Raw genomic sequence first — 14,908 nt, forward strand, 5'->3', positions numbered from 1 at the left:
ACGGTCCAATGTGAAGCTGGCTCTTGCTTTTTTTATTTGTATGCGGCAAAATGCAGTGCACATCTTCATTTGTAGATACAGCTGAGTGTATGGCCCATTGATTCCTATAGCGCTGAATTTAGATGCGTACATCTAAACATATTGTTTGTGAATGCGCTCTAGAATTTTCCTTAAAGTGACTTTACTTTACTCTTATTTGCTCGTGTGCAGCTAAATCAGCTGAACCATCAGAATCCGACAATACAGATGAGTTGGATGCTTGGGTGCCCCGCTGCGCACTGCGGTTCATAAGACGGCCTCCCGGAAATTCAGGTCCGCGCTGTGGCCATCATTCGGCTATAGCGCAGACGTCAAGTGATTAAGCAGTTGAGGATTTACTAAAGCTCTAAAAAAAAAATATATTTGCACACATTCCAATATGCTATTTTTTAAACTGCTATTTAGCTACCAGGGAATTTGACTTGGGCTCCATTCACACTACCAGCAGTGTTTTCTGTATTTGCAGTGGTTTAGGGGATGATACTGCCGTCTCCGGGTGCCTATTTTTTTTTTCTGGCACTGTGGGACAGTGGTGCCGTTGCATTCCCTCACATGGGAGGGACTGACAGGCGGAGCCACCTGTCAAACTCTTCATGTAGCCTTTCATTTTACCTCAGCGCTGTAATGTTTACTCACCTGAGTGGCACCATGTGCTGCTTGTAGGTGGGCAGTAAAAACGCTTGTCCAGTGCTTGCTTTTACCACCCCCCTGGCCACTTGAGTGAAAGGAGCCTTAAGCTGGATACACACTAAACAGCTCTTGCAGTTCGATTTCCTTTAGATTTACCTTCAACTATGTAGTGCAAGGGACTGCCTGATACAAATTGGAAGTGTTTAGGTTTGACCTCATAATGTATGTTTTGGTAACTCTAAAGAAAATTCTATAGTGTGAATCCAGCTTTAGAGTGCTCAAAAAGATTTTAGAAAAGGTAAAAGGAGAAGTGTAAATTTATTAAGATGACAATTGTGATGCTATGTATTTTTATTTTTTTTTTACCAAAAAGATGAAGTTACACTTTCTTTGTTTTAACAACTGGCTGCACAATCCCTGGCAAATTACCGATTTTTGGAGGGATCACAGGACTTGTAGTTGAACAGATGCTGGGAAGTCCCAGATTGCATATAACAGAAGCTGACAAATGAGCATAGTCACGGATTCTTGTGTCTTACACACAGGTCATTACGTCAAGTGTTGCAGGCAAGGAAGCAAGTGTAAATTGCAAATAAGTGTTAGAAAACTTCTTTTCACACCCCCTGAGCGAGTGAGATTTTGCGCCGCCACTAAATCGTTGCCGAGAACATTATTGTGACACCAGACAAAAGCCAGGCGTAACAGACTCCTCCAGGACCTCTCCGCATGGTATCTGCGCGAGCAGCTGCTTAGACAGAATGTATTAGTAGGATGACTTGTCTGAGTGACTGGCTAATTGTTGTCAGCTCTAAACTGTCTGCCAACTCCTGTCAGCTGCTGATTTGTGATGGCAAAGAGAATCTGCTTCATCAAGTAAATATATTTTCATAAAAACATGCGATATGGGTCTATCACCAGATTTATTTTGTAGTAATGGCGAGACAGGAAGGAAGCTAGTTTTTTCCACTGAGGACACCATCCAGCAGAGTAGGCCAGCATGGTGCTTTACTGGTTAGCATGGATATGCCTTGCAGTATGGATGTCATGTGTTCCGGCTCACACTAAGGATACTATCTGCATGGTAATGATGGCTTCTTCCTGTTTGTGGTTTTTCAAATAGATATTTACATATCTAAATGCTCCACAAAATAAAAGGCATTGGGGGTTATTTACTAAAGGAAAATCCACTTTGCACTGCAGTGCACTTGGAAGTAAAGTCGCTGTAGATCCGAGGGGGACATGCAAGGAAAATAAAAAAAAACAGCATTTTAGCTTGCACATGATTGGATGATAAAATCAGCAGAGCTTCCCCTCATTTCAGATTTACCCCTTAGATTTACAGCGACTGCACTTCCAAGTGCACTTGCAGTGCAAAGTGGATTTGCCTTTCGCAAATAACCCCCATTGTCTCAATAATTACACCAACTGATAAAGGGGCTGAAGCGATAAAGGTGAGTTTGTACAGGTGCTATTCCTACAGCACAGGGGCCATCCTCCCTCCTCACCCTGACCATATTAGATTGCTCTGGTCCTCAGCTGATGATAGCATGGTAGTTCGTGCGGTTAATAAGCTTACCAAATCTGTCCCTCTTCTAAGTGCATTTAGCCTGGTACACACTACTAGTTATTTTTTCGTTCAATCCAGCGGGCTGAATGAAAAAAAAAAACCGTCAGGTTGAGGAGGAGCAGCTTTACCAACGATGCAATGTTAGTACAGCGATCTCCCCTAAAGGTGCTATTGTGTTCTGACATTAAACACAGCCCCCCCCCCCCCACCCCAGAACACTCAGGTCAGCGCTCTCAACATTTGGCTGAGAGCACCGATTGGGAGCCGATTGGTTGACCTTTTTTGATTGGGCGGCTTCTGTTAGACTGCAGTACACATGGGCCGAATGTCGGCCAGTTTCTATTGAACCGGCTGATGCCACCAAACATTAGGCCCGTGTGTACTAGGCTTTAGTCTGTAGGTTTTTTATTTTAAAGAACTATGGATTTATGTACTATGCTACTGCATCTTAGTGTGTCCTAGTTTTCGCAACAGTCTAGTCTGATAGGTTTAAGTGTATATACAGCCATTTTGTTTTTCTTTGTTTTTGATAGAGAAGGGATGGATAGAAACCTTGCTATCCAAGGCTCTGTTGGAGAGATATACCCTTTGGGCCATGGTGTACTCTCTCCACCCCCAATCAGCTGGTTGGATACTGAAGGAACAGCAGAACACCGATGTGGTCAGTCATCTCTCTACTCCTCCTGCCCTCTCCTCTCTGCATGTAAGAATGTAAAAAGCAAAGACATTTGCATGCAGCACAAGTAATTGGTTCTTTTTCTCCCCATCTGATATTGTGCTCTAAAAGGACTACAAAAGTCTGATATCAAGTCAAAATCAGATACTTAAACTAGCTGCATTGTAGCTTCATTCAGTTGTGTTGTTTATACTTGCATGGAACTTACAGCCTAACTCCACATTTAGCCTAGGTTCATACTGTTGCGATGTGGAAAAAAAATTGCATGTGATTCACACAGGAATCGCACTGCATTCTTTTTCAAATCACATGCGTTGTCTGTGCGATTTGAGCCCATTCATTTTGTATGGCTCAAAGAGAGCTGCATGTGCACCAAAATGGTGCAGGCCCTTTTTTGTTTTTTAAGCTGCACTGGAATTGGAACACCCATGCGATCCAATTCAGGCAAATGCACAGAGTTCTGCAACCTGCATTTGGGGTGTCAACTTTTATTGACACCTGCAGCTGATTGCATGAACACAATCTTATTGCTGTACGATGTGGATTAACGCAGCAAATCTTGTGCATTTCTCGCATCGCATCAGTGTGAACCAGGGCTCAATGTCACTTTAAATAGTTTGAAATGATTTACTGCACTGTACTAAACAGGTGCATGCTTTATTAACTTTATGTAGCCTCAGTATATTGCAGCATTGTGTTCCATGAGCAGGATATGAACTTCCTGTCCCACTCCAGGAATAAAATAGAGTCAGGCTGAGCACTGATCAGCCATTCATGGGAAGCTTTACATTCTGTCAATGAATACAAATCTTACTCTGATTGGCTGAGGCTGAGATTGTGACTTCATCCACCCAGCTCCATTCCTCAGCCAATCAGAGGGTGCTTTGTATTCATTCACAGAATGCAAAGCTTGACGGGAATGGCTGAGCAGCTCTCAGTTTGACTATTTCCTTCCAGGAGTGAGACAGGAAGGTCCTATCCTGCTGACGGAACACAACACCGTTAACTGTAGGTAGCTGAGGTTTATACAGTTAATACAGTAAGTCTGTTAGTGCTGTAAATAGTTTTGGTTGGGCCAGCTTAGCCCAAATTAACTATTTAAAGGGACATTAAACATGGAGTCAGGCTTTAAGTATTAGGACATAAGTAGGATAGGTTAAAAGTTTGGGTTTTGATATAAAATGTTTGTCAAAGGAATTACAAAAAAAAAAAAAAAAAAAAAACAGTTTGTCATCACTATAAGGAATTCTGTAATTTTGTTGTGCTTTCAACACAGAAAGTTAAGGCACCAGGCTGTCAGTTCTGTATAGGCACAAAAATGTTTAAGGAATATGTAAACTCAACATTACATATTCCTGATATGTGCCTGCTGTACCATCTACTTATATTAAGATATATCCTGTTCTCTTTGCATTGCTTTACTATCAAAAATTGACTACATAAGGCACGAGAACACACCACGGTCAGTTTTCTAGCTGTGCTCTCCTCCAATGGTCAAACTTGTTCTGACACATCCCCCTTGCACAGTCATTCACTGGGTAGATCAGTGTACTGCTCTTTCTCCTCCCCTAGCACTCTGAGCTCCTTATGCACCCGAGAACAGAGGGTATGTGACCACTTATGGGAAAAAAAGAGGGGGGGTTGTTATAAAAAACTGGAGTTAGTACTTACCGGTAACTCCTTTTCCGGTGGTCTTCCAGGACAGCCCTTGAGAGATGGAGCTCCTCCCATCGACACAGGAAACACATTGCCACAGTTCAAAAGGCGGTCCCTCAGGTCCCTGGTCAGTCATTCACCAAGAACCGAAGGATGGAACTGAAAAACATATAAACCATAACAGGTAATAACATTAGTACATCACTACAATCAAATAAAGGGTGGGATCGTGCTGTCCTGGAAGACCACCGGAAAAGGAGTTACCGGTAAGTACTAACTCCAGTTTTCCCAAGTGTTCTTCCAGGACAGCCCTTGAGAGGATCCCCAAGTACTTACCAGATTAGGGGGGGACCACGGCCTGGAGGACTTTCCTCCCAAAGGCCTGATCCTGACTAGACATTAAGTCCAGTCGGTAATGCCTTGTAAAGGTGGAAAAGCTTGACCATGTGGCTGCTTTACATACCTGCTCCGGGGTGGCACCAGCTCTTTCTGCCCAGGATGCAGACAACGCTCTTGTTGAGTGAGCTTTAACACCCTCAGGAGGATCTCTATTCAAGGCCTTATACCCCTCTGCTATAGCTAGCCTAATCCATCTAGCTATGGTTACTTTTGAAGCTTTCTGTCCCCTACGCTGTCCGGAAAAAAGGACAAAAAGGGAGTCTGAGATTCTGAATGGATTTGTTATTTTAAGATATTCTAGAATACACCTCCTCACATCCAATAAATGAAAACGTTCCTCTTTCTCATTTGCTGCATTTTGACAAAATGAAGGGAGGACAATATCTTGGGACCTATGGAAACTAGATGCTACCTTTGGTAAGAACCCAGGGTCTGTCTTTAGAATGACTCTGTCTTCTAGGATCTGTAGGAATGGTTCCCTGATGGAAAGTGCTTGGATTTCACTGACCCTACGGGCTGAAGTGATTGCCACCAGGAGAACTGTCTTAAAGGTAATAAGCCTTAGGGAGGCCTCTGAGATAGGCTCAAAGGGTGACCCCAAGAAAGCTTTTAGCACAACTGCTAAATCCCAGGATGGGACTTTTGTGATTCTGACTGGCTTGCGTCTAGCGACTGCCTTACAGAATCTAGCGACAAAAGGATTTTCCTGTAAGCGTTCATCTAGGTATACACTTAAGGCAGCTATCTGTACTTTAATAGTACTTAGGGTTAAACCCTTGTTTACACCTTCCTGTAAAAACTGTAGAATATTAGCCGTATTTATGTCCCGGCCATTCAGCCAGCTATTGAATTTTTTCCAGACTTTTTTGTAAATAGCTCTCGTGACTGGTTTGCGACTCTGTAGTAAGGTCGCGATTACCTCGTCTGACAGGCCCTTACTCCTTAAGATTTCCTCCTCAGTAACCACGCTGACAGCTTCAGTGTGGCGACCTGCGGATGGTAAAGAGGTCCCTGCGACAGGAGGTCCTGTCTGTAGGGAAGTCTTAGAGGCGGACAGTCTGTCAATTGTAGCAACGTTGTGAACCACGGTCTCCTGGGCCAAAAAGGTGCTACTAGAATCAAACAGGTTTTTTCCTTGAGGAATCTTGCTAGGACCCTCGGAATGAGATGAAGAGGGGGAAATGCATACGCCAGACTGAAAGTCCATGGAGTTTGCAAGGCATCTACCGCCAGGGGTTGATCTCCTGGGTTTAGCGAGAAAAAATTGGGAACCTTTGCATTTTTCCTGCTCGCAAAAAGGTCTACCTCTGGTTCTCCCCAGTGAGCTGTTATGAGATTGAATGCCTCTGGGTGTAAGGACCATTCTTGGTTCGAAATCCTCTGTCGACTCAAGAAGTCCGCCTTGTTGTTCAACTCCCCTTTCAGGTGAACTGCAGAAATGGATTCCAGATTGGCTTCTGCCCACTGGAGAATGCGTCTGGCTACCAACATCAAACGAGGACTTCTGGTTCCTCCTTGTTTGTTTATGTATGCTACAGCCGTCGTATTGTCTGAACGGACTTGTAGATGGTGACCCTGTATTGCGGGGTGGAAAGCTAGAACAGCTCTCAGGATTGCTGTTAGTTCTTTCCAATTGGAAGAGAAACATTTCTCCTCCGGGGTCCACTTGTCCTGGACCCAGCTTGAGCCTAGGTGGGCTCCCCAGCCCCAACTGCTCGCATCCGTTGTTAGTGTTGAAGTGATAGGAAGGACCCAATGAACCCCTTTGTTTAGGTTCTCCCTGTCCTTCCACCACCAGAGGGAGCGTTTTACCCTTGAGGGGATCGATACCTCCTCCTCCAGATCTCTGCCTTTTAATTGTTCTAACAGAAAACCCTGAAGTTCTCTTTGATGGAACCTGGCCCATTGTACGGCTGGAATGGCTGCCGTCATAAGACCTAAGACCGACATTACTTCCCTCACCGTACACTTGGGGCTGCATTGAAGAAAAGATATTCTCTGCCACAGATTCAAAATCTTTTCTTCCGGCAGTATAATTTTCTGATCTACAGACTTGATCCAGTACCCCAGATACAGGATCTCCTGTGTTGGGGTTGTCTTGGATTTCTCCTGACTGACAATCCACCCTAATCGACTCAGACTGAGTTGAGTCAATTCTAGGTCCTGAGAAAGACGACTCTCTGAGTGGGCTGTTAGGAGCAGATCGTCTAGGTAGGGGATAATTGAGACTGATTGAAGCCTCAGAGGAACTAAAGCCTCTCCGAGAACCTTGGTAAAGATTCTCGGAGAGGATGATAGACCGAAGGGAAGTGCTCTGCACTGAAAGTGGTAAACCTTTGTGTCTATCTGCACTGCCATCCGAAGGAATTTCTGGCATTCCTCCCTTATTGGAATGTGCAGATAAGCATCCCTTAGGTCCAGGGTTGCCATAAATGTCTCTTTCTGCAGGAGATTCTTTATGGAATAAATGGACTCCATCCGAAATCTCTTGTAACGGATGGAGCGATTCAGTGGACGGAGGTTCATAATTAGTCTGAATCTCCCTGACGGTTTTCTTACCACAAAGATGTGCGAGTAAAAACCGTCCCCTTGTTCCTGAATAGGGACTGGTGTCAATACTTCTTGATCTACCATTTCCCCTATTAGTAAAGGTAAGGCCCTGGCCTTTTCTGAGTGACTTGGAAGCTTTGTCACCAGAAACTTGGAAGGAGGGTTGCTGTGAAATTCCAGCGCATGACCCCTTTTTATTATGTTTAAGACAAACTCGTTCGAGGTTGTCTCTTCCCATTGAGGAAGAAATTTGCTTAATCTTCCTCCCACAGGAACCCTGACGTCACTGGGGTTTGGGATCCTGATTGGGGCGGCTAAACAGTATGCCCCCTTTTCCTTTCCCTTTATGTCCCGACCAATGTTTTTTGGGGGTTGAACTCTTCTCTGATTTAGAGGGTTCCTTAAAGGGACGAAAAATTTTTCTTTGAAAATTTTTCTTTTTTGCAGGAAAGGTTTTCTTTTTGTCCGCCGTCCTTTCTAAGGCGGAGTCTAATTCAGGCCCGAAGACTAAGTCTCCTGTAAAAGGGACGCTGCACAGGCGGGTTTTAGACGCCGTGTCTCCCCCCCAGGTTTTCATCCATACTGACCTCCTTGCTGCCACTGAAAGTGCTGCAGATTTAGCCGTAAATTTAACGGAGTCCGTGGAGGCGTCAGAGATGAAACTGGTGGCCTTAAAAAGCATAGGGAAAGATTTCAAAAGCTCCCCCCTAGGAGTGCCTGCCTTTAAGTGTTCTTGTAGTTGTGATAACCAGAACTCCAGGTTTCTAGCTACACAGGAAGTGGCTAGAGCTGGTTTTAAGCCTGCCATAGAGGCATCCCAGGCCCTCTTTAAGACAATGTCTGTTCTCCTGTCCATGGGATCTTTCAGGTGGCCCATATCCTCAAAGGCCAGATCAGCCTGCTTTGAGATTTTGGACAGAGGGGCGTCTAGTTTTGGATTTTTATTCCAGACCGCCTCTGGGCTCTCATCAAAAGGGAACCTTCTCTTAAGGGATTTAGGAAAGAAAACCTTCTTGTCTGGTTCAGACCACTCCTTAAGGACAAGGTCAGAAAGCACCTTATGTATAGGAAAAACCCTTGCTTTCTTTTTCCCCAGAGCCTCATACATTTGATCATGTCTGGATAACTGAGTTTCTTCCTCCTCAATTTCCAGCGTATCATAGATAGCCCCCATTAGCTCATCTACTTCCTCGAGAGATAATCTATATTTTGAGGCTTTAGATGCTGCTTGATCCTCTTCCTGACCCGAGTCAGTGTCAGAGGATTCGGGGCTAATCAACGTGGGGCTAGGCTCCCTGACCATACGGGGCTCCCCTGAGCTGGGTGTTGTAAGGCATGGTGATGAGATTATAGTTGTTTTACTCGTGGAGGCAGCTGCAGCTGATCCCACGTCAGTGATTAACTCCCGGAGGGACTTAAAGGTCGACGCCATTTCCTCTTTAAAGGAGCCCAAAAACTTTGCTAAAGGGGAATCTGCCTCAGATTTAAGCAAGCTTGCAATGCATTGCTTGCATAGGGCTTTGTTAGAGCCAGAGGACAACCTATTCCCACAATTAGGACACTTTTTGCGGCCTGTCTTGTCTTCCCTTGGCATCTCTTTAGCCTGAAAATAAGAAGACAAAGGATTTCTTAGCGTCAGCACCATGTCCCTCTTAGAATCACCACTAACAAACAACCTCACTGTGAGTAAACCGCCACCGTGGGGTACTACAGGGCCCAGCCTACAAACACCACCACTCCACCAGAGTAATAGCATGCCCAGCAGCCTACCTGGGTTTGGCTGGTGCCTGTCTCCGCCGGAGTATCCTGGGGAATAGCCTCCATGGTCCCCCTCTGACGCTCCGAATCCCGCCGCTAATCCGGTATAGCTGGACGCTGGTCGGGCTTTACAGGCACAGCGCTGGCTCTCCCTCTCCTCCTTGTACCCTTAGAGACCCGGAACCGGAAGTCTCGGCACGCAGTGATGACGCGGTTCCGCCGGAAGTGAACGCTCGGCGTCTCCGACCCCCTGCAACGAGGAGGGAAGATGGAAGGTTCCACTCACCACTCCTGGGGGAAACCGGCGTCATTCTGCCCCTGGCCACCTCGGCACTGGAAGGAGGAGGGTAACGGGTCTGCTCCGGTTCAGCTGGACGGTACCCGAGCCAAAGAAAAAAAAAAAAAGGTATGGACCCAAACTGCAGCCATAAACCAGGACCCGGTCCCTTAGGCTTGCAGGTTCTCAGGCAGCCCCTGAGAGGGGCCTCCAGGTTCCTGGCAACATGTTCCTCCGACGGAGGAAACACAAATGACTGACCAGGGACCTGAGGGACCGCCTTTTGAACTGTGGCAATGTGTTTCCTGTGTCGATGGGAGGAGCTCCATCTCTCAAGGGCTGTCCTGGAAGAACACTTGGGAAAAATATATATATATATATATATATATATACATACATAAACACACACACACACACATATACATATATATATATATATATATATATATATATATATATATATACACACACACACACACACACACACATATATATATAATATATATACACACACAGTATCTCACAAAAGTGAGCACACCCCTCACATTTTTGAAAATATTTTACTATATCTTTTCATGTCACACCCTTCAGGGTGTGCTCACTTTTTTTGCCAGTGGTTTAGACATTAATGGGTGTGTGTTGAGTTATTTTGAGGGGACAGCAAATTTACACTGTTATGCAAGCTGTACACTCACTACTTTACATTGTAGCAAAGTGTCATTTCTTCAGCGTTGTCACATGAAAAGATATAATAAAATATTAACAAAAATGTGAGGGGTGTACTCACTTTTGTGAGATACTGTATATATAAATAAATGTTCTGCCTTTCATTTCTATTTTGAACTGAATGGGTTGTTTTACAAGGTGAGATTCACATATACTTTAAATATGCAACCTACCATAGGGGATCTAAAGGCATATACTTGGTGTATAACACGCACATTCATTTTAAGAGGGAAGTTTCAGGAAAAAACTTAAAGCGGGAGTAAACCCAGTTTCAAAAAACACTTACATTCCCAGCATTTCGGAAATGCTAACTTTCACATTGTGCTCTCAACCAAACTTTCAAACCATCCAATGGCTGATGTCATAACTAAATCACATGTGCAGCATTATGGCAGTTGAAGAATCATTAGAGGCCAAGATGGCAGCTTCCTTGACTGAAAACAATAGAAGGGTTTACTTCCAATTTACATTTTTGTATTGACGTATAACACACATACGCTATTTGCACCCGATTTTCATGGTGAAAAAGTGAGTGTTATACGTCAATAAATACAGTATGTACAGTGCCTTGCGAAAGTATTTGCCCCTCTTGAACTTTTCAACCTTTTGCCACATTTCAGTCTTCAAAACAAAGATATAAAATTTTTATTTTTTGTGAAGAATCACCAACAAGTGGGACACAATTTTTTTAACTAATAAAAAAATGAAAAGTGGGGTGTGCAAAATTATTCGGCCCCCTTGCGTTAATACAAAGTCGCTTGGGGTAAGTCTCTATCAGTTTTGCACATCGAGAGACTGAAATTCTTGCCCATTCTTCCTTGCAAAACAGCTCGAGCTCAGGGAGGTTGGATGGGGAGCGTTTGTGAACAGCAGTTTTCAGCTCTTTCCACAGATTCTCGATTGGATTCAGGTCTGGACTTTGACTTGGACATTCTAACACCTGGATACGTTTATTTGTGAACCATTCCTTTGTAGATTTTGCTGTATGTTTGGGATCATTGTCTTGTTGGAAGATAAATCTCCGTCCCAGTTTCAGGTCTTTTGCAGACTCCAACAGGTTTTCATCCAGAATGGTCCTGTATTTGGCTGCATCCTTCTTCCCCTCAATTTTAACCAGCTTCCCTGTCCCTGCTGAAGAAAAGCAGGCCCAAACCATGATGCTGCCACCACCATGTTTGACAGTGGGGATGGTGTGTTGAGGGTGATGAGCTGTGTTGCTTTTACGCCAAACATATCGTTTTGCATTGTGGGCAAAAAGTTAGATTTTGGTTTCATCTGACCAGAGCACCTTCTTCCACATGTTTGGTGTGTCTCCCAGGTGGCTTGTGGCAAACTTTAGACGAGACTTTTTATGGATATCTTTGAGAAATGGCTTTCTTCTTGCCACTCTTCCATAAAGGCCAGATTTGTGCAGTGTACGACTGATTGTTGTCCTATGGACAGACTCTCCCACCTCAGCTGTAGTTCTCTGCAGTTCATCCAGAGTGATCATGGGCCTCTTGGCTGCATCTCTGATCAGTCTTCTCCTTGTCTGAGCTGAAAGTTTAGAGGGACGGACAGGTCTTGGTAGATTTGCAGTGGTCTGATACTCCTTCCATTTTAAAATGATTGCTTGCACAGTGCTCCTTGGGATGTTTAAAGCTTGGGAAATCTTTTTGTATCCAAATCCGGCTTTAAACTTCTCCACAACAGTATTACAGACCTGCCTGGTGTGTTCCTTGGTCTTCATGATGCTCTCTGCGCTTTCAACAGAACCCTGAGACTATCACAGAGCAGGTACATTTATACAGAGACTTGATTACACACAGGTGGATTCTATTTATCAGCATCAGTCATTTAGGATAACATTGGATCATTCAGAGATCCTCGCTGAACTTCTGGAGTGAGTTTGCTGCACTGAAAGTAAAGGGGCCGAATAATTTTGCTCGCACCACTTTTCAGTTTTTTATTTGCTAAAAAAGTTTAAAATATCCAATAGATTTCGTTCCACTTCACAATTGTGTCCCACTTGTTGGTGATTCTTCACAAAAAATTTAAATTTTATATCTTTATGTTTGAAGCCTGAAATGTGGCAAAAGGTTGAAAAGTTCAAGGGGGCCGAATACTTTCGCAAGGCACTGTATATTTCATGAAGATGAGATGCTGTACATAGAAATGAGGACGTTTCAGCAAAAACTTACAGTGGCATGTGATATTGTCAGGATTCCATTCTTTACTGTACACTTTCTTCTCTGCCAAACTTTTCTTAATCTAAAACAAAGACATTACACAGTTATAAAGTAGCATTAAGAACTAAGTAAAAACAAAAGACCCATCAGCTCAAAATCCCCTGAAATGTTAGTCCTGAGGTACACAGGTGATCTCTGTCCCATTTCCCAGAATGTAGCATATTATCCTTTAGTAATTACCAAAGGTTGAAAGAAATTACATTTTGTGCTGGCTAGCTAGAAAGTGTGCCAAGGAACATCTAGAACATTAGCATCTAAATCTAGAGCACCCAGCAAGGAAAAATTGTGCCCTCTGGCTTGTGTTTCTATGGAAAAATAACAGTGCACTACTGTAAATGTACCTGGGCACTTCTGTCCTGAAGCTCAACACCTGTATATCTGCAGTGCGAGATCATCTAAGGCAGGGGGTCTCTAAACCTACTAAACAAGGGGGCCAGTTTAATGTCCTTAAGACTTTAGGGGGGGGGGGGGGGGCGGACTGTGGCCATTGGGAGTAAAATATGTCCCGGCATCAGTGGGAGTAAACAATGCCCCATCTTTGGTGTCACTGAGAGGAATTGCGCCCCATATGTTGTGTTATTGGGCTCCATTGTTGGTGTCATTGGGAGCAACTGAGCCCTTTCTTTGGTTTTGGTGGTGGAAATTATGCCTCATTGTTGGTCTTAGTGAATGAAATACTGCCCCAAGGGCCGGATAAAGGCAAAGGGCCGGATCCGGCGACTGGGCTACAGTTTGGAGAATACTGATATAAGGCAACGCTGCCTTAGATCCAAAATTTGGTGTGGGATTTTGTGTTGTCACTATTATGGTTCTCACTTTTTTCCTGAGAGCTTGTTTGGACCTGCAGTGTAGGTGCTAAACTATATGGATAAAAGTTTGCGGACAGCCAATTACCCTACCTATATGAGCTTGTTGGAAATTCCATACCAAAACCACATTAATAAGGAATTTATATAAAGATAGGTGCAGTGCTAACTACATAAATCAAACAGAGCCATAATTATAATCCATACTGACCAGATGAATGATTACTCAGGTGTAAAGAGACCGCCACCATCACCCAAACACACAGCCTCTTAACCCTACAGAAACTGTTAAAAGCCTATGTATCAACCAAATGACAGCTCCAGCAGCACAGGGATATGATCAGCAACTCCACCTCAGCACCCAAAAGCTCATCAGAAAAGGTGTTTTTTATGTTTTCTAATAGGATTTCGGGTGCTGAGGTGGAGTTGATCATATCCCTGTGCTGCTGGAGTTGTCATTTGGTTGATACCTACGCTTTTAACAGGTTCTCTGGGGGTAAGAGGCAGTGTGTTTGGGTGATGGTGGCACCCACGAGCCCAGAAGGAAGACTGGGTGAAGATGAAAGCCCTATCAGCAGTGACAACGTGTTGCTGGCTTCATTTTAAAGTAAGACTGTCATAATGTGCTAGCATGCGGTTTACTATGGCTTTAAAAAGTATTGGTAACCACATCCTTAGCAGTTCTATCACTTTTTTGCAGTTTAAATTCTGAGCTGTGAGTCCATGCATACAGGCAGTGGTCACATTGTCACTTGACACTCCAGGAAATGTAGTCATTTGAAAAGGGTACAACAATCCCGATTCTGCACCTTCTAATTTGATTGTTAGGGTAAAAGGATTTTCAATAAACTGCTAAAATTGTTTTTTCAATACTTAGAGAATTTTCAATTTAAAGATTTACAACATACCCATCACTCTTCTTCAACAGATATCCCTTCTTCTCACTGCCGTACTCCTTGTTACCCTGCAGCTGGTGCATGCTGTACCCTCCTTGTTTGCTCTGAGAATCCTAGAGAAAAGGAAAAAGGATCAAACATTGGACATAATTTTATGAACCGCATATAATGATGGCCCATGCAACTGAAATGAATGCATTGTTATCAAAGGATTTGTCCACCCACCTGCAAAACTTGCCTTAAAGTGTATTTAAAAAGGCAATTTTTTTTTCCTTTTTAGATTTGAGTGGAGAATAGCGAGAACCCCTGTGAGATTTTAATTGCTGTCTGTGTCCATGCCAAGGAGATTCATTCTATCTGTCCTGGTAACCTCTTCATTGGGACTAAAAGTGAAGGGAAATCCAATTTTGCCAACAAAACAGGCAGAGAAGGGGAAATCTTACAATGGGGACTCAACTGTCTAAGGGCTCTTTCACATTTGTGGTGAGGTGTGGTGACCTCTGAAATGCGGTTTGCATTCAGATTGCTTTTCAGAAAGCATTTGACAGGCGGTGAGGAGGTGTCATATCATCTCCTCACCCTCTGATTTAACCCTGCAATGCTGAACTACTGCAAAGCAATCATGTGCATTGCACGCAGTTTGCGGTGCAGCCCTGTTAAACACAATGGGAGAGTTTGGCAAGCGGTGCTGGTAAAAATG

General features: G+C 43.9%; 1 protein-coding gene across 6 annotated transcripts in view; it reads right to left on the reverse strand.

Moving 5' to 3' along the window:
• ASAP1 (ArfGAP with SH3 domain, ankyrin repeat and PH domain 1) overlaps window positions 1-14,908 on the reverse strand; it is a 436,411-nt gene that overhangs the window by 68,935 nt on the left and 352,568 nt on the right. For all 6 annotated transcript variants that reach the window (XM_077493352.1, XM_077493348.1, XM_077493351.1 and 3 more), the window contains 2 exons: window positions 14,221-14,321; window positions 12,459-12,528 (listed from right to left, as the gene is read on the reverse strand). In XM_077493352.1, the coding sequence (XP_077349478.1) occupies window positions 12,459-12,528; window positions 14,221-14,321 (171 nt within the window). The remainder of the gene's footprint in view (window positions 1-12,458; window positions 12,529-14,220; window positions 14,322-14,908) is intronic.

Source organism: Lithobates pipiens, unplaced genomic scaffold (genome assembly GCF_037356315.1).
Source record: "Lithobates pipiens isolate NorthernLeopardFrog02 unplaced genomic scaffold, aLitPip1_a1.2 Scaffold_19, whole genome shotgun sequence".
Classification (NCBI taxonomy): domain Eukaryota; kingdom Metazoa; phylum Chordata; class Amphibia; order Anura; family Ranidae; genus Lithobates; species Lithobates pipiens.